The sequence below is a fragment of the Pipistrellus kuhlii genome, unplaced genomic scaffold, assembly GCF_014108245.1.
Source record: "Pipistrellus kuhlii isolate mPipKuh1 unplaced genomic scaffold, mPipKuh1.p scaffold_m20_p_24, whole genome shotgun sequence".
NCBI lineage: Eukaryota > Metazoa > Chordata > Mammalia > Chiroptera > Vespertilionidae > Pipistrellus > Pipistrellus kuhlii.
Window position 1 is genome coordinate 9,003,275 of NW_023425523.1, and position 25,661 is coordinate 9,028,935.

At 41.6% G+C, this 25,661-nt stretch overlaps 1 protein-coding gene across 6 annotated transcripts in view; it reads right to left on the reverse strand.

Annotated features, from left to right (window-relative positions):
• Positions 1-9,646: 9,646 nt before the first annotated feature.
• The window catches only part of TBX15 (T-box transcription factor 15), an 89,711-nt gene continuing 73,696 nt past the window's right edge, over positions 9,647-25,661 (reverse strand). For 4 of the 6 annotated variants that reach the window (XM_036452553.2, XM_036452555.2, XM_036452557.2 and 1 more), the window contains exons 7-9: positions 20,585-20,682; positions 17,164-17,262; positions 9,647-12,038 (exon numbers count right to left, since the gene is read on the reverse strand). In XM_036452553.2, coding sequence (XP_036308446.1) covers positions 11,254-12,038; positions 17,164-17,262; positions 20,585-20,682 — 982 coding nt within the window. In that variant the 3' untranslated portion in view covers positions 9,647-11,253. Of the gene's footprint in view, positions 12,039-15,937; positions 16,045-17,163; positions 17,263-20,584; positions 20,683-25,661 lie in introns of those variants that run through there. The other 2 variants (XM_036452554.2, XM_045586967.1) reach the window with 2 other exon arrangements.

The following is a 25,661-nucleotide window of genomic DNA, read 5'->3' on the forward strand; positions in this document are numbered from 1 at the left end:
CCCGAAACCACAGCTGCCAAGTCACCACAGCTCAGAAGCTTCTGCATTGAGCGTCTGCCCTTGGTGGTAGTGCACATCATAGCTACTGGCAGGACAGTCAAACAGTTGGATGGTCACTTAGGCTTTTATATATGTATACACACACACACACACACACACACACACACACACAGAGAGAGAGAGTAGGGCAAAAGTAGGATTACAGTTTTGAGGACATAAAACAGATTTTTTGTATTTATTAATGTATTTTCCATATGAACAACTGTAAACCTACTTTTGCCCTATACTGTATTTATGCTTCCATAGTGGATATATATACTTTCCATATTGCTTAACTCAAGTAATCCACTCCTTCCCCTTCATAAGTAAGAAAGCTATAATTATTCCTATTTTATAGATAAAGGAAACTGAGGTTCAAAGAAGATGAATGGCATCAAAGGAAAGGACTGGGTTCTGGTTCTAATCTTGGGATCTTCACTATCAAATGCTTCAAGGGTAAATGACTTCTTTGGATTTCATACTTGCTGGAGTGTCACAGCTGTGAAGAAGAAAGAATATTTCAACACAGACTAATTACGAAGTATTCAGAAGTGCTTAGGCAAAGAGGAGACACCCAACTATCTAGTTTGACTTTCTACACAAGTAATATTTGTCAGGTTATTGCTGATCTTGCTTTTCACTTATTTCTTTAAGCAGAATCTATTCCAAAGATTGACCAAAGATCATGGACACAACCCAGCTATTTTTCATGGAGCATCAGAAGATACAGAGACACTAGAAATCATCTCTTTGATATCTATATTTTAAAGACAGGAAACTATAGTCCAGAAAGGCCTGAAGACTGTATTGTAATATAGCCATCTGGAACTTGGCAGGGCTAAAACTTGCATCTACTATCATTTTGGCCCATATGTGGTATGCTCATTCTCATGAAAGATCCAGAGAGACATCTAACATTCTTAGGTAACCCTGTTTACCAAGCAGGTGTTCCCATTAATTGCAATATGACCTAGGCAAGATTCTACTGGTTCAGAGTTCCTCAGATCAGTTTTAATGGAACAGGCAGTCAAGCTATTCATGTCTTTTTTGAAACAGCTTTTGCTAACTTGTTACTTTATATCAGGAAGACAGGTGGACAAACACCATCACAACTAGCATTTATCAAGTGCCTATTATACAGCCCTTATTGATTGGGACTTTTGATGACATACTCTTTTAACAATCTAGGAGGTGGATTATTATGATCTCCATTTTACAGATAATAAACGATAGAATCAAAGGCTCAAATCCAAACCTTTTATAAACATATCTAGGGCTTCCTGTGTGGTACCTTCCATAGTGAATGTAGCAGGAAAACCACTGGATATGGCACAAAGACTGTAGCTTCTTTCGAAGCAAAACATACTAATAAAATATCTGCTTCCACCGGGGAGTCAATGGAAATCAAATAAGAGTGAATTTCACTCTGTCATCTCCTGACCTATAAAAGTGAGTTAGAAGACCAGATTCTTGGAGAGTCATTGCCTCCAGGCTCTACAAAAGTCTCTGCTCATTTCTCTTGTTTCAGATTTCTGGATCTTGTCTTCAGGCCAGCTTCCTGCTCTCTGCTGACCACAGCAGCACTCCATTCTGTGCTTGGGCACTCTGTGAAGTATGTGTTCCTTTGAAAGAGACAATAGGTCTAAATTATCATAAATATCCTCCTCTGAATTTCTGGAGGTGGGATTCAGGAGAGCTGAAACCAAAATAGATGCTCCTCGTTTGAGTCAAAGGGTTACTCTACCATCCTCTGATCTTCTTCTTAATGTCTCCTATTTCTGATCATGTCTACTGTTAGATGTGGTGAAAGAATAAGGATGGTTTTGTATTCAGCAGCAGGTCCCATTGGAGCTTGTGTTCTGTGGTACAACCCTTTGCAAAGCAGCATTTTCCCTGAGAAAATGAGCTAGAATGAATGCATCCCTACTACTGATTCTTTTTTTTCATTATTTCTCTAAACAGAAAGCACTATGTCATTGAAAGTATAAAATGCACCTAAAAAAATATTCTTCAGTAAAACCCAGTAGAAATCAAGGTGTGACATCCCCAAGAACAGCCAAGTCACAAAAGAGCTAGTCATGCTGGAGGCCAAGTTAAATAACTCATAATTTTTGATCTCTGAGTTTGCTAGCACTCTTGAGTGTGGGCTTATGAAATGCCTGAATAGGCAAGACGGCCCCTGTTGAATCTTGCTTGACTTGGCCCTGGCCTGGGTAACTCTTCTGCAATTTGGCTTTCCCTACACATCTCACACCTTCCCACAGTGACCTTCACTCTGTGCTTGGCTTTTCTGTGCTGGGTTAAGTGCCTGCACACATTCTCATCATCAGGTTCCTGGTGTGACGATGACGTGGTCATGCATGGTTTTGCACTCCAGACATGCAAGAGGTTGGCATTCTGCTTGGGTTCCTGTAATTCTTTCTGGAATAATTATGGATAAAAATGATATGGCAAGATGATGTATAGCCTCCATGTCTCCATGACACTGCCTCTTGGATCTCCTTGAACTAGCCAGTACATATTTTAAAAGATAAAACTGAGCGTACACATATCTAATGGTACCTAGTTTCTTGTTCTCTAAATATTAGACCATGTACTGTTATTTCCTAACATTCCAGAGCCATGTCCTCTTATAGGAAGTTTCCCAGAATTCCAGTCATACTGAATTGTGTGGCAGTGGAGTTTTGCATTTCCTTGGAGCATTACTACAGGCCAGCTTGGTCTTCAGCTTACCCTGTGTCTGTGTTAAGCAGTCTTGCTTTTAACCATCATTATCTCCAGGAAGTCTTCCTTAAATTCTGGATTCACCCAGCTACTTCTTTTCTTTACTCCCATAACATCCATGTTTATTGGTGTCATAGAATTTCCTCACTATAATCATTGTTTTTGTTTCTGCTGTCTCAATAGTAGACTGTGGGGTTCTAAATTATATGGACCATCTTTTATTCATCTACATATTATCAACCTAGTACTACGTCCTACACAAAATAGATGTTCAGTACATGTTCATGAGTCATTGTTGAAGGTTTGGTTGAATGAGTTTGGGGTAGTATTATTTCCAGGCCTATTATTTCCAATTTTATTCCAGATTATTATTTCCAATTCTATTCCAGAAACTATTTTTGTTGCCAATATTACTTTGTCATGAGTTATTAAGTATGTCTTGTGTTGACACTCAAATAGAAGAACACACAACCAGATGAAGTTGTCATCACAAAAAGACTAAGTAGTTTAACACTCAAAGGGTAATTACCATCTCTGTGGAAGGCCACATGGAGTGGGATGACTGATATCCCCCTTGCTTTCACCTTGTAACAGATAAGAAATTTAGCAGCTACTTTGGATTGGCCTTTGGTTTGGTCTGTAGCTCAGTATTATCTAATTGATCTTAAGTCCTCCCAAAAGTCTTTGCTGAATTTCATGGACATTATCAAACCATCTGATATGACATATGGACCTCTCACCTTCTGTATTAATTTTCCAGCCATACCCCCAGTACACAAGCATGTTCTATCTTAGATACAGATTGGGTGTCCCGGAGATAATCTTGGCTAATTTCAACACTGTCAGTTTGCTCGAGGATATCTCTGCTCACTTACATAATAAAGGGTGTCCCTGGGTGCTGAGGAGTCGTGCATCATGGTGGGTTAAGCAGAAAATGAAGTCTTTCCCATTCTGGGTCTTCTGGCCTTTTCACTGATTATTTTACTGAGGCCTCAATCTCCTGGCCCAAGAAAATTAGCCCATGTTAAGGTGATGCTTAGAGAGTTTTAATGAAAAGTTGTATATAAGCCCACATTGCAAAGACACAAAACCAGCACTTGGAAAAAAGACTCTTATTAATGAAGCATGAAACTCTCCTCAGACTCTGGAAATGGGACCTGGAACCTGTGGTAGTTTGCCTAAGTGTTTCTGGAAACCATTTCTAGATGAAAGAATTGATGAACTAGTTTCCATTCTTCCTCTGCTACCTGAATAGAGAGGTACTGTATGTACTATGTGTTGAAGATAGTGGATTTGGGAAGGAAACTGGTTCCCAGAGTCACTGCTTTGAGAAGAGCCACCTAAGCCATATTGGACTTCCTGTTTAGATGAGAAATAAGCATCAATATGTTAATATTTGGGAGTTAATTTATTACATCATCTAAAGACAACTTAGGAAAGCTTTACCTTTGCATGAGTAGAGGAAGGTGTGCAGTGTGGAAATAAGGGGAGAACTCCAAGAATCCTCTTCATGGAGTCAAGAAAATTCTCCTAGATTTGGGAATTGCTGGAGGGTTGACTTGGCAATTCTCTGGCAGTTTGCTTTGTCTGTTTCAGCTTTACCGGGTGAAAACACTAAAAAATACTCAAAACCTCTTTGCTTTTCTATGCCTCTGCAGGACCTGCAATAAAGTCTAATAGAGGCAAAAAGTGTGAGAAGGAAGCATCTGAAGTGGGAAAGGCCATTAGACTGGCCCATAAAAGATGAGTGTTCTGCGCAGTAAAATGAGCTAAGAAGGAAAGCATGATGAGTGTTTTCTCAGCCTTAAGTAGCAAGGTCCCCTTTCACCATCCCACATGGCACTGCATGCCTGCCTAGAGAAAGCAAGGGGCTGTATGCAGAGCTCTCATAGAGGATTCCAGTTGACCTGTCCCTGAAGCCCTAGCTGGGGGACGGGTATATGTGGCAGTGTCACAGGGGATGTAGCATGACTCCACCATCACCTCCCCATCCCCCACTGGTCCTTCCCAGGGTAAATGTTCCCAGTGAGATACAGTGGAATCCTGAATTGCTTAAATTACTAAGTTAGGACTCTCACATTAGAAAAACAGAATCCAGAATCATGGTATCAGGAACAACAGAGGGAACATTTGACTGAAGAAATTTGAGATTTGACTTGAGAGAGAGAACATGCTCTCCCCCAACCCCACCACTATATTTTATTGTCCCATATGGAGAATACTTTTCTTAACTATGCTGCTTCCAACCCTTGCACCCTTCCTTTTCCTCAGTTTATGCAGTTTTGATGAATTCTTCAAAGAAAAACTCAAGTTCAACCTTCTCTACGAAAACTTGTCTATTGTAGTCCCTATAAATCTCACTTTTTGAAGAACATAGTGGTGGAAAGGCCTGGGTTGGAGCCCTGTTTGTCACTTGCAAGTTCTATGATTTTGTGCACATTACTAGCTTCCATGAGTTTCAGTTTCCCCATTGTTAAGGTAAAAAAAAACATTGAAACCTGTAAAGAATTTTTGTGAGTTTATTTGAGCCAAACTGTGGACATATGCTGGGAAGCAGAACCTCAATGAGTTGAGATAATGCTCCGGAGAATGGCGGATTATCTGTATTTATACATTGTAGTCAAAGGAAAGGGATGTAGGTGAGTTACATGAAATCCATTGGTGATAGACTAGAGAGGTGGGGTGGGAAACAAAGTAGGGAAACCCCTGGGATTGGGTAAAAGGTAAAATGATAGACACATGCTTAGGTGGGTACAGGAACAATTAACACAATAATGAAAGAATTTGTGGTATCTGTCCAGGCACCTAGCACATTAGGTTGTGCCCCAAAGGGTCCAGAAAAAGGGAAGTTAAAGTTACCTAGACATTTCAAAGGATTATGTTATAGATGCAAAAAGGCAGATAGGCTCAGTTAAGGTAAAGGTTGACCTTGTCAGTGAAGATACCGGCCTACAATGTGACTACCCACCATAACTACTTTTAGTTAAACTTTAATTTCAGACCATCCTTTGTGGTGACTTTAGGTCTCTGAGTTTGCAAGACCACCATCCAGGCCTTCCCTGAGTTTTTCAGGTTAGCATGTGGCCCCTTTCGTCCATACCATCTATAAAATAGGGATTGAAATACAATTTCTGCAAGGTAGTTGCAAGGATTATAGGATAGCTTTGCATAATGTGTAACAAGTAATAAACACTCAATAAAAATGTGTTCCTTTCTAAAACTGTGCCTCATGTACAGACATGCTTCAGAGATATTGCAGGTTTGGTTCCAGACCACTACTATAAAGTCAATATCGCAATAAAGTGAGTCATATGATTTTTGAGGGGTTTCCCAGTGTGTATAAAAGTCATGTCTATACTATACTGTAGTCTATTGGCTGTGCAATAGCATTTTGTCTAAAAAAACAATATACATAACTTAATTAAAAATTAAAAATACTTTTTTGCTAAAAAATGCTAAACATTACCTGGGCCTCCAGCAAGTCATGATTTTTTGCCGGTGGCGGGTCTTGCCTCCATATTGATGAAAACTCAGCATCTGCAAATGCAGCAGAGCAGAGTCCTATAAGAGGAGATATGTCTGCATGGCCATTAGCAGCAATTTAATCCTTTTATTGTTCACTGTACTATATGCTTACACCTTTACTCCTCTTAACCAGGCTGACATCTTCTTCAAGGTAGAAATTTTCTACATCCCTGTACAACATAGAATTATCTTGAGAACATTGTAGAATACCAAGTTGTACTTAATATTTTTCTTATTATTTATTGCTCATTAGTAATTTGTTACTCATTTGGTTTTCTGAGCATCAGTTTTAAACTTTTAATGAAGTTAGAAGGAATGACTCTCATCCTTCTGCCATGGGAGTCATGAAAATAGGACTTTACTGGGGCCAGGAGGGAGATAGATTGAGATCTGAGGCATCTCTAAATGGCCTAGCCCCAGAAGGTCAGCAGCAGGGCTTTTGTAAATAAGTGTCAATGCCCCAAAGCCCTTGGGAGGACAGAAATGGCCAGCCCCATCTGACGCAAAGCTAGCAGAACCCATCTTCCCATGAGGACATGCCACCCTCAGCGTAAGTTGGGAGTATGCAGATTTTAAGGTAATGTCTGCATTGGTAGAAAACCCTGTCTAAATAAGCCTTTATCCTTAATCCCTAAACAGTCTCTCTCATCCAATTATTTTTAAAGTCCTCAAAATTATTTTTGCAATCTAAAAGTATACTATTCATTTGTTTGCTAGAGACAGGAGTTTCCCCCTTATCTAGGAGGATACCTTACAAGATCCCCAGTGGATGCCCGAAACAGGGGATGGTACTAAACCCTGTATATACTTTGACCTACAGTGAAGTTATGACCAGATAAAATCATATCTCCAACTGGCAGACATAAGCTGATAAGCTTGGTGAACATGTATCTTTGTGGCCATGTTTCCTTGGGAAGACCTCTCCCCTTTAGATTATTAAATGTGAATTGGTACAGCAGAGCCTCCGAAATCCTCAGAGTGCTCACTAACGACTAAGACATTTGGCACCAACCAAACAACTCTTTCCTTCAGTCTCGGCCCTCAATTCTCTCATAAATGACAAAGTATTGCATAAAAGAGGATGTTAGTCTATAGGCTGAAAGAAGTTCCTGAATGTCTCATTTCCTTAAATTACTAGGTTTGAATTGAGAAGCTGTCATTTATCCTCTAAAACTTATTTCACTGACTTTTAAAATATTATTTCATTCCTATCCTGTCATTCCTTCTGTAAAAATTCTGAGCACCCTTCAAAGATGAATCAAATTCTCCCAGCCTCACCTTTTTACAATGGGCATCTTCTCTGAGTTTGCAAGGAGCATCTTCTGTCTTTTGTCTCACAGGTGCCTGGCTGCGTGAAAAGTGAACCCTTTCAGGCAAGAAACCAAGAAACATTTTTTTGTTCTACCTTATGTGTAAGGATGCTGACAAGCTAGTATCTAAATTAAATTCACATTAATCTGTCAAAGAATACAGCATGAAGAACAAATCCTTGTAAATTTAGGTCCCATTAATTTGGAGTGAATGCAACCATTTTGCACTATCCTTGAAAAGTGGGATTGGTTGATAAATTCAGCAATCAGAATAAATATGTATTGAGATTCTGTAAGAAGTCAGGAGCTGTCCTGGGCATTGAGGATGCAAAGAGGAACAAGACAGCTTTCCTCAAGAAACAGGAGAGAGGGAGGAGCAGCTTAACTATAGAGGAACATCTTTCTATAGGCCTTTGTATATAATGACATCTATAATAATAGCACTTTGTATGTAACCAATGTATCAATTACAATGAATTTTCACGATTGCATTAAAGAGAATTGGGTAGAGCATTTTCTTGAGTATCCAGTTTTTGTTAAAAATAAATATTCTGTTACAGATAGAAATGATTTGTATTATTGTAATTCATCCAAATTACAGAAATTGTCTGTATCCAATACTCTTAAATAACTACTGAAATTTTTCTTATTAAATGAAAATCTGGAGATTTCTAGGTCAAGTTTGCTACTTGGCACATACAATTATCTATTACCAAAATCCTTAAACACAGACCAGGGAACAGTATTTGGTGTGCTGCCGCTAAATCAGAAATAACAATAAGCTTCATGGGCAGTTGTTTTAGATTATGAAGCTGAGGATTGACCCAAAGATTTCCAAATACAATAGAAGAGTCTTTTTAATTTTTGAAACATGTCATGCCCAAAGAGCCTACAAACCATGAGGCCCTCAGTCAGCCACTGTACCTGCTGTTCTGGCAGTGGTCTGGTGGCTAATGGAATTAACCAGAATGCCACTCTTTGGAGCTATTGTATTTATAAAACCAAAGCGATGATTAAGGTTTTTGCTGCCCCAATCCAAGCTTCATCTCTAGTTAATGAGTGTGATGGTCAGCAACATGCCACCGCCCCCCCAATCAAGCCCTGGTGAAACGGTCAGTGGGTTCCTAGTGTAACTGTCCACCAGGGAACATTGGGGCAGGAGATTTTAGGTCCTGGCTCTGCTGCTTCCCATCCCCATTTACATATAGGCATGTCACAACCTTTATCATCCTGGTCTCCCATTTACAAAACAGTACTTCTTGCCTTTCCACATCTCCTGGCTCTTGCAGAGTTCAAATGAGATATGGGGAAGTGTGGGAGAGCCCTAGGCACATTATTAGCGTCTTAGAAGTCATCATTTGGTGCGGGACAACTCAAAATCACCCCTCCATGCTGTGGTGGTACATTCAAAGGAGAACGTATATATTTACAATTAAACATTCCAAGTAAATCTAGCCACAGGGGCAGTCTTCCTTCAACCCCTTAGGCTCTGTCTCCTTCCTAATTGTTCCTCACAGGACTGCTGAAGCTCCAGGGGAATGACTTAGTGTTAATTGCACAGACTGACCTTACAGTCAAAATTCCACCAGCTCAACCACTTAACCACCTGAGGGCCTTGGTCGAGTCCTTAAACTTTTTAAAGCTTATTTCCAGATATATAAAATGATGCTAAAAATAGCTACCTCGAAGAATTGTGGAAGGGTTCCGTATGATAGTCAGGTAATGTCTAGCACATGACGATGATGAGGGAAGCACTTAGACCCATGTAGTCTTCTAGGGCTAATCTGAAAGTACACATCCCACGGAAAGCAGAGCTGGTTTCATTTCTGCCTCCCTCTCTAACGGACTCTCTGATTTGGTCGGCATAATTTGCTCACTTTCTCTGGAGCTCACCTACTAACATAAAATGAGGACAGTAATATTTTCCTCTTGGGATATGAATAAAGGAGATGTCAAGTAGTGGAGCTGAGAGCGCCGTGTTCATTGTAAAGCACGGGGCATGTGCACAGGCTGCTATTCACATTTTCCATAGAAACAAACACACAGAGAACAATGGCAAAGATTTTATTTAGCGGCTTTCTGTGCTTGGCACTTAGAAACAAGAGTTCCGTGCATAAGGGCAAATTTTTATACACCTTTTTTCATACATATTTTACATACCTTTTTATTGCCCCCTTTTTTAATATTCATAATATTGAATTCCCCACTAGGCACATAAATACACTTATCTACAACACCTCAAAACCAAAAAAATCTTAATAATATCTGTATTATTTTACTTGGTATTATTTGCATTTCCACACCATTTAAAAAGTTTAGCTTGCACCAAACTCCACTTGTTTTTCTTATCATTAAAGGATTTGAAGGGGAAGGGAAAGATGAAGGCAAAAACCCAAAACATCAAAATGCAATGAACTATTTGATAAAAATGGAGATCTAAGGGCAGGTGGAAGGATGTAGACGGCCCATCTGCAATTCCCTGGGACACAACAGGATCTCTCCTGCCAGGTGTCTGGATCTGACTTGCCAAGGCCAGGCCTCTTTTGTTGCCTCTGCGCTTGGTTTCATCACTCTTCCATCTTCACACTCCCCCTACATTCCTTCCCACGCCAGGCTACATGCTCCAGAATCCACACTTCCCACGTGGTGCACCCTCTTCTGGATCACAATGGTCAGAGCTGTGGGATCAAGACTCATTCCTTGCACAGTCCCTCTCACCACTGCCCTTGACCAGGCACAGAGTCCCAGAGACACTCACTCCTCAACACCAGGATTCCTTCTATAACCTGTAGGGGGGAATGGGGAAAACAAACAAAAACCAATTCCTTGGTGAATTGAAACTCTCATCACTGCTCACACTTCCTCTGTCAGTCTTGCTCTCAGCCTCTCTCTTGACCTCTATTCTTTCTCTTTCTCTCTCTCTCTTCATCTTTTCACGGCACCACTGGGAACGTCACACTGAGTGAAGACAACCAAAGTTTAAAAACAATTTTCTTCAAGAAGCCAAGTCCAGCTGTATAGTTCTGATGTCTTCCCACCTTCATTGATGGGAAGGGGTTCCAGGATACACGGTTCATTCCAGAATCAGGGACAGCCACAGGGGAGAAAGGTGAACAGTACTGCCAGCCGGGTCCATCTAGTGTTGTACACAGACAATTCTCGGCGGAAATACCCATAGCAGGCCTCTCTCCACAGAGTTCGTCCAGTTGTGAGTCTGTGTGCATGTACATGTATGTGTGTATGAGTCTGTGTGAACATGTGTGTGTGCATTTGTGTATGTATGTATGGGTCATTCTGTGTGTGTGTGTGTGTGTGTGTGTTTGGCTAACTTCATGGCTGCTAAACATCTCCATTAACATTATTATAAAATGATTATTCAGTTTCTTCAAAGAACACTCTGGAGTAGACGATGCTTTATAAAACTAAGCTTTGGGAAGACAGGAGCATGGCCACTGGGTTGAAGATGATTCCATCACGAGTATACTTCAGTGGCTTCAATGTCTCTTGTCTTTGAGCATATGCTTTCCTCCTCCAGAAAAAAAAAAAAAAGAAAAAAAAATATATGCAGTTCCTGTGTTTCAAGGGCCTTGGGCTCCCAAAGAGGAGGAGGTGCCCATGGAGACTCCGGGACCTTGGCTGATGTTCGGACTGGCCTTTAAACCATGTGTACAGACATCTGGGACGAGGAGCCTGGGACCGCCCCATACTGCCGGCCGTCACAGGGGTTAGCCCCCTGCTGGTTGTTGGGCGAAGGGCTGATCATGTGCATGCTGTGCTCCATCCCCGTGGGCAGGTACTGCCTCTCTCCGAAGGCCCCATTGGAAGGCGAAGAACAGAGTAAAGTGCTTTGCGAGGCGCTCAGTTTCTCTGGGCTGGCAGCCAGCCTCGGGGAAGCGGGGAAGTTATATCCGTACAGATTGTAAGGGTTGTGGAGAGAGAAGGCATTGTAGGAGCTCTGCTGCATGTGGCCGCCCCCGAACATGTGTGGTGAGGAGGAGGTGGAGGCTGCATTGCCTGCCTGCATGACATACTGAAACTGGGAAGTGGGGAAGGACCCCAGCTGGCCACCATAGGCTTCCATCTTGCTGTTGCTAGGCAGCGAGGGAGGAGTTGGTATTCCTGAGATCAGGGATGGAGTCCTCTGAGGCATGAAGGTTTCGGAGGGCTGAGTGGCTGCAGCAGCGCCACTCTGCAGCCTGTTGTAGCCACTGTCACTCAGCCCCGGGTAGCTCTGCAAGGCAGCCATGTTGCTTCGGGCACAGGGTGGGTAATCGGAGAGGTTCAGATTGCACAGCTGGCTCTCTCGGCAGCCCACGTTGAAAGTGTTGGGAGCCAGGTGAAAAGTTGGAGGAGAACAGGATGGAGATAAAATATGAGAAGAAGCTGAAGGGGATGGCGTGCCAGTGCTGGAGGTGGTTGGGGAAGTGCCTGTGCTGCCCCCTGAAAAATAAAACATGAATTCCATTAAGATAGAGGCCTTTTACGTTGAGTCTGTCTAGGCCAGATGCAAGCCATGCAGGAAGTGCCCTCAAACGTCCAAGATGGGCTGATTTTTAGAGAACCACTGTTTTCTCTTAGCTCAGCAAACTTGTGGTAAGTGATTCCACGTGTGTGTGTGTCCCCTCCAGAAGAGAGGACATACAGGGTAACAGAAAAGAATACCAAACTCTTGTTTCTCTGTGAAGTAAGTCTTGCTTTTTAGAAAAATAATAACTTCTAATATTCACTTTGCCATTTCTTACCATCAACTTCACTTTCCAGTAAGACCTCTGGTAATCAGCACTGAAATCAACTAGCTCAACTTTTTCCATTCTCAGTGGAAATGTATTACATATGTATTTTAATTGGGCACTGTTGCTTGCTTCGCCATATTTAATCTTCCAGCTGAAAATATAGGATAACAAATCTCAGGATCTTAAGCTCAGAGGAAATGGAGTACCTGGCATAAGGTGGGCCAAGTCAAGGTTGAGGCCTGGGAGGGCTGAGCTTAGGGGCCCAAATAGTGGGAACTGAGGTATGGGATTGCAGTTCTGTCATATGAAATACACATCAGTATAATTGCAAGAGCTAGATTAAGCATAAAGCAAAAGTCACCAAAACGAAATCTCCTTTTATAAAAGCCTGCCCAGTTTCAGAGCCTGAAACAAATACTGCAAATGCCACCTTTGGGTTTGGGTATTTACCAGGACAAAAGCCAAGCAAGTAATAAAGTCTAGAGATCTCTGTTCTACTCCCAGCTTCACAGCTTGGTTACACCCTCTTCCTCTCCCCACGCCCCTCACCTGACCCAAGGCTTTCCCCTCTAGGTTTCAATTTCCTTATCTAGAAGATAACTTGAGTTAGGTCAGTGGTTCTCAAGGTAGGAGGAGCTTTAAAAATGTCTTAAGTTTCAGAATCCCACCTCAAACCAACTAAATGAGAATTTCTGAGCATGGGACCTCCATATCCATATGGATAAAAGCTTCCCAATTGATTCTGATGGGCAGCCCCAGTTGAGAACCAATGATACAAACCAAATTTCTTATTTCAAAGTACCCGAATAGTGATTACTAAACTTGAGTATGCTTGAGAATCATGGAGGGCTTGAAACCCAAATCACTGATACACTCACTCCTCCTCCTACTCCCACCCCCCTCGGGATTCCTGATTCTCTAGGTCTGAGGCTGACCTGAGGATTTGCATTTCCACTAAGTTCTCAAGTGATATTGATGCTGCTGGTCTAGGGAGCACATATTCGGTTAGAAGGCCTCTTGGTCCCTTTCAACTCATAAAGTCCCTGGACTGGATGGATCTGAAGGGGCCCTTATGACAGGTGGATATTAGAACTGGACTGGTGGCAGGTGCACCAACAGGCGAAGGGCTAGTCCAACACAACCTACTTTGGCCTTCAGATAGTTTAAAAAAACCAAAAGGGACCTTCTGGAGCCTCCTCTTTCCCAGGCCAGGAAGCAACAATGCAGCATCCACTTCCTGTCTCCCCATTGGAAATTCAAAACAGTGGTTTAGTTCTGGGGCTGTTGGACCTTAACTTTGAATTCTCTAGAATGAGCGGCTGCTTTGTCTTCCATAGGGAAGCTCCCATGGTGGAGCTCCTCCTTCAGGGCAAGGTTGGGAGTTTACCAGAATGATAGAGAGCTATGCTTCCCCAAGGTCACCCACAACTCATGTCAGGGACTCTTAGAATCTGGGCAGCTACAAAAGGATCAAGGACATTTTAAGTGGAAAGAAGCAAGAATAAGTTTTTTACCAGTGAGGGAAATGTGAAGAAAACCAGCAAGATTCCAGATATTCAGCTGCAAAGAAACCACCCATAGGGTGCCAGAGAGGAACAGTCCAGATTTGCACATAGAGAGGCAGATACCTCAAAAGAAGCCAAAAGTTCGTTTTTAACAGGAAACGAAAAGCCTCAGCCTACATATACAGAAATAGTAGTAGGATTGGGTGTAAAAATACAAATTTAGCTCTTAATAGTTCTTTTCAGTTTCAGATTTTTACACAGCCCACATAATATCTCTTCCTTGGTCAAAATACTAGTCATTTCCCCAATGAGCTTCTGAGGTAGAATTGGATTTGGTTATAAATAGCTGCTGATTTTAAAGTCATTTCAGGAAATTCACCTTCCTAGTTTCTTGTTTATGCCTTAAATTCCTTTATGAGATGTCACAAAGACTTTTATTCCATAAATTGAGATAAGGCCAATATTGTAACTACTTCTGGAAGACATCAGCCAGCAGCTGACCACAGTAGGAAGAGCACCAAGCCTGATTCCATCCACCCAGCTCATCACCACGGGTGAGGCGGGCTGCCTATTCATTCCTCTCACCTGTGAAATGAGGGGCTTAAGCTGACTTCAGTTTGTTTTTCTCAAAATTATATTTGTGTCTGGGGATTCACTTGATGGCAAAGTGCAAATAGCCAACAACAAATTCTTTCCAGGAATCCTTTTAATAGAATGAAGACATTCTGGGAGGGAAGACTGGGCAGATTAGAAAAAATCTCTGGTGCATCTTGTGTTTGTTCCTCTGGATGCCTAGCCTGCACGGCCTTACAGGAAGCTTGGGAATTCGTTTTCTGTAAGCCTAGAGTTCCTCTCAGAAGCATTTTCCTTATCTTTCACCCTAAATGCTGTGAGCTTCCGTGAAATAATCGCTATGGTATAATATAAATGGAGAAACTCGACTCCAGCTGTAAAAAGAGTTGTGTTTTATGGGCTCTGTATCTGGTCTCCTCTCTTTGAAAGCCTGTCCTGGCTCTCCCAGATCTGGTGTTTATGCAGTCCCCCCGGAGAGCCCCTGTGCAGGACACTGCACTGTCCTGGTACAGGTAAGCTTCATCAGGCGCTGGCCCTCACCCTGCAGCAGGAAGTGCAGGATGGAGCAGATGACTTTTTACAACTCTAATGGTTTTTTTAAGGTGACCCGAGATGGAACGAATGGTACTGATTTAAGCCCTGAATTGGTTTCATTACAAAAAAAGAAAAAAGAAGAAAAAAAAAGACGGGAACAATTAACAAGTTACAGGGATTTCTGCTGAGCAGATGAGAGGCACATGTTAAAAAGTTTGTAGTCAGCTTGCTTTGGCTTTTAAACGACACTCACTGGAAATGAGACTTGGTGGCCTGCTGAGCTTCAGGGGTGGGAGCCCCCCATATGAACCAGTGTTTGAAGGGGGGAGGGCAAACCTGTCCAGGAGGTCACGATGCTTGCATTGGCTTTGAAGAAATATCCTAACGCACTTAACGTACTTGATACAGATAGTAGCGAGTTTACAAAGTCTAATAAAGAAGACTGTGGTAAGCATTTGCAGAGAACCAAACCAAGATACTGAGAAGCCTTTACTGTTATGATCTAACAACTTGTCAGCTGTTAAACAAGATTGGGAGTGCCAGCCAAGTGCTAAGTAAGCATAGGGAGGCAGGCCACCCTCCCTGTGCATTTCAACACTTGGCTGCCTAAGGCCTCTCATCGCAGAGAAGCTTGGGCACAGTGGGAGGCCAGGCTCCGCTGATACAAAGGCGTCAGAACTGCCTCTCAGAGAAAAGCGTGCCTCCCTTCCTGACCCTCATCCCCTCCCTACCTGCCAGGTCCAACTGCTCTAGGGTCTTGATTTAAACTTTACTTAATGATGAACATGGTCTATAAAGTCAAACAAACTCAGATGTTTTTCTGGCTTAGCAAGTTAGCCACTCCACATAAATAGAATTACGAATCTCTACCTGGTTAGGATATTTTATGAAATAGATGGAATAATATATATTACAAAGTACATATAGGCATTAAATATTTGTCTCCTTTCTTATACGAGTGAAGGAAAGAGAAGGGAATCTTGGTGCATTTGGATTCTGTAGAGATGGCTCACAGATGTTGGCCTCTGACTGTAGAGCTGAGCATCTTGGCCTCTCCACTGGTGAGCACTGTGTCATAGGTAGATGCTCCAGTGTAACAGGCTAGAAGACACAGCACTGGGCACATGACAGCTATGGACTCACCAGGGCCGTATTCCCAACTCTGCTTCCTCTCTGAATATTGGCCCCTCCCCAATCTCCTCTGCCCCTGTGGACACTAGATGGCCTATGTCTCCAACTCTTTTCAGATCAAGCAAAGCATAATTGAACACAAATAGATAGATAGATAGATAGATAGATAGATAGATAGATAGATAGATAGATAGATAGAAAGATAGATAGATACTTTCCCCAATGGATAACGACCACTCAGTTTACTCAAAGGACTTAATCTACTTCTAGAGGTGATTCAAATATAATGACCATGACATTTACTTGATAGCTGGAAGTCTGTACCTCTTAATCCCCTTCACCTTTTTAACTCATCCTCCCACCCCTTTCCCCTCTGACAACCATGAGTTTGTTCTCTGTCTCTGTGAGTCTGTTTTGTTTTGTTAGTTCGGTTTCTTAGATTCCACATACAAGTGGATAGGCTTGTACAGCATAGGGAATATAGTCAGTAATGTTGTAATAACTGTATACAGGGACAGATATTGACTAGATTTGTCATGGTGATCACATTGTAAAGCATATACATGTAGAATCACTATTTTGTACATCTGAAACTAATATAATGTTTTTAAAAACATAATGCCCTGAGTAACCAAAAACCCTCTGGCATTCCAAGACCAATCCTCCACCCACTCGGCCTCCCTGCACTCTCGTTTGCTGACCAAAGTGAGGAGGTGTTCATTAACATTCAAACTCGCCTCTAATTTGCTCCAATATTCAAGGCGAACAGCCAACATAACAAAAAAAAGAATCCATGTGTAGCAGGATTCCATATGAAGACAATAGCCCAGAATATACTTGTGCACTATATGAAGACAGTTAAATTTGACCGTGAAAATCCCAAATAGCAAACCTGCTGACTTTTGCATCTTTAAATTGATCACTTCCAGACTGTGATAGGGAGGCTTTCACATACAGTTTCCTTTTGGGTTCAATTTGTTGTACTTCCCCACCCCACCCCCAAAAAAAACAAACAAACAAACAAAAACTTTAAAATGGTCAAAGAAAACCCCATCTGAGCTAGTAAAGAATAAATTTCCATGTAATTACTTGGTTCCATGAGCCAGGCACCCCTCTCGTAGAACTTGATGGCATCTGCCCCTGAGGAGTGCTGATTCACTATGTGTCCTTGAGTGGCTTTCAAACAGGTAAGAGGTAAAATGTCAGCACCGTATGGACTGATTCCAGGGAATCAACCCAGGAGCCATAAAGTTTAATGATCACATCCCTGCTCATCCCAACCAAGGAATTGCCCTTAGTGGAAATCAGTACCTCTCTCCACGTGCAAAGGTGAAACATTGGAGCACTAATGGGACTTGTGTGGTTTCAGTCTAGAAAGACTCCGAGTGCATCCTTCTCTATAACGTCTAAAGATATGCCCAGATCCAAACCTCTTCCCCTAAAAACAGCATTTTATAGAGTTGCCCAATTCTCATTCTTCGTCTTGGTCCCTCTGATTCTTAGATGGCCTATTTTATGCCTTCACACTCCCTAGGTGGACTGTCCCTATTTTTTTCACCTTCCATAAACTTGTTTGTTTCTCTGCTACTTGATGTACTGCCTTCCTTGCTGCAGTGTACATCCGTTGTTATTGTAATTTAGAACTAATCTGCTGCTCCCCTGGCAACAGTACCTGGTTTCCCACTGAGAAACACCTCTCCTTCCACACTCACCCATTTGCCTGGCCTCCTGGAAAAGCCTAAGACTCGGAAAAGCACATGACTTGCACCTGGACAATCCAGGCATCATGTTCCCCACCCCACCCCCACCCCCACACCTCCCTGCTCAGCAATTGGTTCAGGTGACTCAATTAGAGTCCATGAGACTCAGTGGGATTTTGTCTAGAAACTTTAGGAGAGAGGCACATGACCTTTCCCAACAGATTTAAACCTTAAAAAATGTAGATCCAGGCACCCTGGGGGGGCTGAGAATAAAGTCAAGTGAGAAAGGATGACCCTTGGGAGTAGGGTAGTAGCAAGGAAATTAAGATGTGGATGGATCTAAGAACTTGGTAATGTTTGGATTTGGTGGGGGATTAATGGATGGAGGTGTCCTTCCTCCAGGAGAGGGCGCCAAATCTGTGAGGTAAATCATAGAATCAGTTTTGGACACGTTGAGATTAAGGGGCTTTTGAAATAAAATAGAAATTGTAACTAATAACTTTATTTTAGTGATAATTAAAATGTTCTCTAATCCCTGTCACGATGCCCCTCATGTGCATCATTCCTTATCGCCGTGATAAATGAGATCTCCTCATGGGCATTGTCCCTTATCTCAGTGATAAGTAAAATCTGCTATTTTTGAATCATTACAGTGATCACGCAGTAGTTCAAAGGCTGCCACCCATTCAGCTGTTCCTTTCCCAATCTCTTACTAGTTATAAATTTATGCCGAAACCGGTTTGGCTCAGTGGTAGAGCGTTGGTCTGTGGACTGAAAGGTCCCAGGTTCGATTCTGGTCAAGGGCGTGTACCTGGGTTGCGGGCACATCCCCAGTAAGGGGTGTGCAAGAGGCAGCTGGTCGATGTTTCTCTCTCATCGAAGTTTCTAGCTATTTCTCTCCCTTCCTCTCTATAAAAAAATCAATAAAATATATTTTAAAAAATAAATAAATAAATTTACTCAGTAACTGATTCCTCTCACTGACCAACCTCTAATTAAAACAAATGCCCAAAACCAACAGAGACCTTCATAATCCTAACTTCAACTACCTGACAAACATTAAAACACCCAATGGTGCTGAGATCTCCCTAGTGGTGACTGCTACCAGTTGAGGAGAGGGAGGGCTTCTGTCAACGGCAGGTCTCCTTACTTCCACAGACGGAGACATATTGCTGCTCTGGTGTCACTGATCCGGAAGGGTTCCTTTTAGCATAACAGTTGTCAGATGTACCTGGAGACTCTCTCACAAAGGTACTCTCAGTTTGGGCCATACCAATAGCTCCATCATATATGTCATTATAACATCATTAACAGAACAACATCTGAACGTCATCAGTTTGTAAAGCTAGGAAGGAACACTAAGAGCCTACCCCACACTGTCTGACTGCAGACCCTATATTTTTAATTTCTGTATTCATCATAAAACCTGAGACATTTCAGTGTTTTATGTCACAAATTCTTTTTAGTATATAAGCTGCCAGGAGCTCCGCTGAGAGGGAATGTAATATAATGAACTGTCAAGTCCTGGAATGGCCTCCCATATCGCAGAGCCACCAGTTCAAAGATAGGATTCTGTGAACAGTGGCCTGTTGATGGGACAGAATAGGCTTGATCTGTCACTTTGATTGGTCACTTTTGAGCAAGAAAAGACTGGACAGGGAGACTCATAAGGCTCATCTGACACGTGGAAAGCTTTCATTCTGGTACCCAGGTGAATGGGTGTTGCTCTGGAGAGTCACTGACTAGAATTCACATGTGTCAAACACAAGGCCCGCGGGCCAAATCCGTCCCGCCAGGCCTTGCAATGTGGCCCGCACCGCGCTATCATCACTGCACTCCGCTGCGTTTCCATCACAATGACAGTTTATGACTGTTCAGTAAACCATTCGGCCCGCGATTTAGGCTGGATTTTAGATTTTGGCCCCTTCTCTGATTGAGTTCGACACCCCTAGACTAGATGGAGAAAAGGAGGTGAAATCAGCCCAAGAGCCATCTGTACACATGGCCACAAGTTTATGAACCTGAGCTCTGAGGGAAGGGATATTTGAAACAGGGTGAAAAGCACAAAGCAGTGGTGAAGAGAACTCTACCTACCACATCAACTTGAGAGGCATGTCCCACATAAGCCAAGGAGAGAGCACAAGCTACAAATTTGGGCAGCCCTCTCCTCACTTTCAAACCTGGAGTGATTTATTCCCATTGTCCAAAGCTAAGTTTGGGAGGTTTTATAAAATATATTTTTTATTGATTTTAGAGAAAGGGAAGAAGAGTGAGAAAGAGATAGAAACATCAATGATGAGAGAGAATTATTGATAGGCTGCCTCCTCTTCTGGGGACTGAGCCTACAACTCAGGCATGTGCTCTGACCAGGAATCAAACTGTGACCTCCTGGTTCCTAGTTCAATGCTGAACCACTGAGCTACACCAGCCAAAGCTAAGTGTTTTCTCATCCACAAAACTAGAACAAGAATACTGATAAGGCTGCCATGCGGAATAAGTGAAGTAATTATGAAGATCTCTTCCAATGCCAAGGGCTTCGTGAATGCTTAGTGATAGAAATTATTTCACCACCATCATCATCATGAATGTATAACCTTGCTTTGGGAAGGAGAGAAAATTTGGGGTGCTAGGTGAAATACTGGAACTGGCCTGTTTGTTCAGGTGTTGATGCTCTAGTTTTTACAGAGCTACCAAATTATCTTTGTTCAGAGAAAATCGGGCTGGGCTTGGGGCCAGATGTGCTATATAAATTCAGCTCCCACCCCCTCTCTGTCCCTACCTCTGAGCAGAGGCCGTGCCCAGGGCTTTACCTTGCTGCTTTTGCATGGTGGTGAAATCCTCAAAGGTGAGTGTGCGCACAGGGGGTCTCCAGAACGCATAAGTCTCCATGATGGCTTCCAGTCCGGTTCTGCAGGGAGAAAAGTCAGCAAAGGAAGTCGTAAATAATCCCGAGAAACACACTGCCTTTTTACAGGTCCTGGGCGATTTGTCTGGCAGGTGGTATATAGAGAAGCTCTGAGAGACAGCAGCACCAGTAAACTAATCAGGAGGAACACAAGGCACAAATGACAGTGGATAGCCAGAGGAAGAAGAAGATAATTTGCAAGCAAGTCATAACTATAATGGAATTTCACCCTGAACTACCTTCAAAGGAAGTTTGGTCTGCATGAGAAAAACAAGTTAAGGTCAGGGTCATGAATATCATGACCAGAGTAGCTTTTTTTTTTTTTTTTTTTAGTTGAGCAGAGAGTAGTTTGTGTTTTTTTTTTAATATATTTTATTGATTTTTTTACAGAGAGGAAGGGAAAGGGATAGAGAGTTAGAAACATCGATGAGAGAGAAACATTGACCAGCTGCCTCCTGCACACCCCCTACCAGGGATGTGCCCACAACCAAGGTACATGCCCTGGATAGAAATCGAACCTGGGACCTTTCAGTCCGCAGACCGATGCTCTATCCACTGAGCCAAACCGGTTTTGGCAAGAGTAGCTATTTTACCCTTCAGTAAATTCTATATCATTTATATGAGGTGTTGATGGACATCATTTTAATATAACTATCCAGGTTTTCTCAGATTTTTTTTTTTTTGCTGATATTATCATCAAAACAGAGTATTAGATGGGGTTTCATTTAAAGCTTTGAACACAGCTTCTGATTATTGACTTTTCTTTAGAATTAATTGCTTCTATCTAAGTGGAGGAAGCGAAGTTCAAGGACTGTGGAGGAGGGTAGAGAAATGGCATAAATCACTGGAATATAAGATGGTGTTTCTTCCTAAAATAGACAGCTTTTCCCTCTTGAGATGAAACTTATCTCCCCAGGTAATACACATTCTCTTCTGTCTTGCATCCCAAGAGGAAAGTGAGAAGTATTATTTTAAATGAGAACAAACACCCTTTTCTTGTAAATCACTAAAAAATACCCTGTGGTTCTCAGATGAGCTGCTGATAAACTGATTGGCTTTTTGGACTGGAACAGGATTCCTCTCTGAACACGCCTTACTTGCACAGTTAACTTTCTCAAGTCTTCTCTGGAATCTTGGAGGCTTTAAATACACCAATGTTGGCAAATCAAACTCTGTATTTTTAGAAGAGGTGGGGAGGAGAGGGTGTTGCATGGTGTTTATTAGCTGTTAATCTGCTAGAAGTAGGAATAGAAGACATCTCTACATAGTCACCCTACATTAATACTGAATACAGTACATGCGACTATTTGTGGAGAGAAAGAGTCCAAGCAATTAGGACATTCAGAATACTAAGGGGATAAGCAGGAAAAGCCACATTGAGCCTTGATGAATTTAAGAAACAGGACAGGCTGGGTCTTACTGCCTTGCTTTGCAATGTTGTGGCCCATCAGGATATCTTAGGGATCCCTTTGGTGGCATGGGAGGCTTACTGTAAATGGCGAGCTATTTATTGTTTGATCTCCTATTTCATTCTTCATAAGAACATGTATCAATGATGGTAACAAAATATTAGCTCAAGAACAATGAATGGTCCCTTTTCATTTCACAATAAGTTGATAGAAGACTGGGAAGTACCAATACCACTCTGATGTATTTCCAATATTATTAAAGAAATAGAAAAGTAACTAGTATCTTCATAACAGGCAAAATACAGAGTTTGTGGCAAAATTATTAATATTGTTATTTAAAGCAGTCAACTGTATAAGATAGTGACCATTAGCATTTACCCAAATCAAAATCCAACTGAAAGACTGAGTTCCAGAATCTCAGATTTTAAAATGGGAGGGATGTTGGGTGTCACCATATGATACCATTTGGGTGGTTATCCAGCCTCTGTTGGAGTATTTTCCCCAGTGAAATATTCAATTTTTTATCAGATCTACTAGGATCTATTTATGTACTCAAAGTATATCTCTTCTTAGAAAAATTAACCATATTTGTTTACAATATGCCACATCTTATTTGTCCTTAAACCCCATTAAGCTTCATCAGCTAAATCTAATTGTTAGAAAATATAGCTCTATATATCAGGATTTGGTGAAGTGCCAGGGCAAGATAAGTATTAAATAATTTACCCCTCTCACTACTAGCATGTTTACTTGGGGATCCCATGGGTGTTTTTTTAATGTCCCAGTGCTTAGCGCAATGCCTGTTACTTGGCAAGATCTCAATGGTATGAGTCATTATTTCATGAACTTTAACGCACATTCATTTTCAAAGCCTAAAACTGAGGAAAACAACTTGATGTAAAATCAAGACTAAAGACAGAAAGAATCCTCCTAGTACTGGAGACGGGAGTCATTTCTACAACTGACTGTGCCTTTCTTGACTAAAGGGTTCCTTTGGTTTCTTCCGTTCTGGTCATGGGATTTCTGACCTTCAACAGAGTCTGAATCCCCTTAGCCAAGGCCAATAGTTTCCCTCCTCATCTTTTCCTACAAGAGTCCTTGCCAACCATTTATTTACATCTTTAGCCATTTGGATGTCTTTTCAAAGGTTATCCTGTGTAACTCATTGTTTACTTATTCATCATCAGTAAACCCTATTTTTTGCAAAATTTTATCTCAAGGTTCTTAAATGTGAATTCATTGTCTAACAATTTTTTTTAAAGTGGTCTTAGGTAACCACATATTATTAACATGTTCCACATGGCGAGACACTCTGAGTTTGTTGCACACCAAAGACTGATGTCATCTCTGAGGTTTCCAATCAGAGATGATCCACTTGGCAAGTGTCTCCCTCTTGCTTACTTTTCCCTGTTTGCTACAGTGACAACACAGGCCATACCCAAACCCTCCTGGTTTAGTCCTTTGGCTGTAATCACCTCTTTGATTTCCAGGCCTTGTCTCTTTAGACTTTTCAGTCTGCTCCTTGGCCAAACCAACAGAATGTGCTGAAGAGGAGAGAGAAGAGGAAAGAGAGGAAGCAAGCCAAAGAGCTCTTTTACAAATTGATTATGCCTTGAGATAACTGGTTTGGACAAATAGCCAGGCTGTAAAGAAATATTCTTCCAACCTCCTCATTTAAAAAAAAAAAAATGCTGGGTCCATCCCTTTGGAGTTCAGCAAATATTTGACAGTTATAACAATTACAACTACATTCATGAGCCTATTAGGTAGCACACCGATGCATGGTTTCTGCTTCTTGTCTTAAGATAGCTGCTTTTTATGTTTCTTCTATTTATTTTCTCTGTAGTTCTGCCTTCTGACTCTTCCCCCAACCTATTTGCTGGTAACAAAGGGAACATATGCTAGGAGTTGATAAAATCATTAGTTATTTCAATAGAAGACAGTCAAGAGCTAAGGGAAGTCTATTGATCAGTATCTTGAAGTCATAAACAAGCTATCCAAGCAGGAAACAATTATTCTAAGATTAGAAGATATTAAGGTAGAAAAGACACAAGATCTTTCACCCTTTAGATGTTTTCTTTTCAACAAAAAGAGCACATATAAATGACTATTTCTGAACTGTGATAAATGCTATCTACACCAGAATTATATAGATGCCATGGAGCACTGAGCAAGAAGTACTTAATATGCTTGAAAACTCAAGGAAGAATCCATAAAAGGCCAGTTATTTAAGCTTCATGTTAAAGGATACTCAACTGTTTTCTCCCCAGACAAGAGGCAGAAAGAGCTTTCCTAGTAGAGTTAATAGGATATGCAAAGACTTGGGAGTATGAAAGAGAAGGAATCTTCTGGGAATTGAAAATAGTTCAGGATGACTGGGTGCAAGATGGGGATCAGGGGTTGTGGGAACCATAGATATTTATTCCATATTAAGTGCTTCGATTTTATCTAATGGGTAGTACTGTGTCTTTGAGCTCCTTTTTCTTCCTTTTCCAACATTTGAAAATACACAAAACAAGATCATACTATTCTTTCAGATCTCATTACTGAATCTCAACTTTCTAATCCTCCCTTGGTCCACCAAGGTGAGGTCAAACCTTCCATACACCCTCATCCTTTGCTGTATCTGGAATAGGCTCTAACACCTAGATAAATTCCTCAGAGTGTTTGTTGTGTGGAGATAGTCTTAATAGACCTCACAACTAGAGGTCTGCAAATTGACAAAACAAAACAAGCCAAAATTCAGAATGAGGCTTTAGATGCTACAAAAAATATATCTACATGGTGAATTGGTTGTCACTGATGTGCCTTATAATGATTTGGAAAAGCAGGTAGATGTTCAATGGACAAATGCTTGGAGTTGAGTTAAAAGGGTTTCTTACACAGTGATTCCAACTTGGGAACCTTGTCCCCTTTGAGTCTGAATAGGTAGCAATAGCAGTCCATAGGGAGTTTTCATAGCCTCAAGAAGTATGATAAAAAGTAATGAAAACACAAAGCAAGCTAACTAAAATATTAAGTTTCTTTGCATTTGACTGGAATGGTCTAACTTTACTTTGGTAATACCGACCCTGGACTCCAAGATGGTGTCAATCATACAATTGAAGAAGAAACTAATGGATATCAAAATACAGGAACTGCCAAGCTGGATATTGATGCGGGATTCCACCCCTGAAGGCATTGCTGGAGTGTTTCAAAGAGGTTACTACGGGTATTACAACAGCTATGTCAATATGAAGAAAGGGAGCATTGCTGAGCTTTCTATGGCACTGGCAGTTTATGTATTTTTGAACTACTACCATTCTTATAGGGAACTCAAATTTGAGCACTGAGCAAGTGCCACTGCAGAGGGCCCAGTGTGGACTCCACATTCCTGATCATGACCTTCGCCCAGCACCTCTGAATCCTTTCATATTGTAATGAACACCTAATAAAAGATGACTGGTTAAAAAAAAAAATGGTAATACTAAATCACACGAGGGGCTGATTAGCATCGTGATTAAGAGCACTCACTTTGGAGCCAGACTACCTGGGTTCAGATTGCAGCCCTGCTGTTTATTAATGCCAATGTGG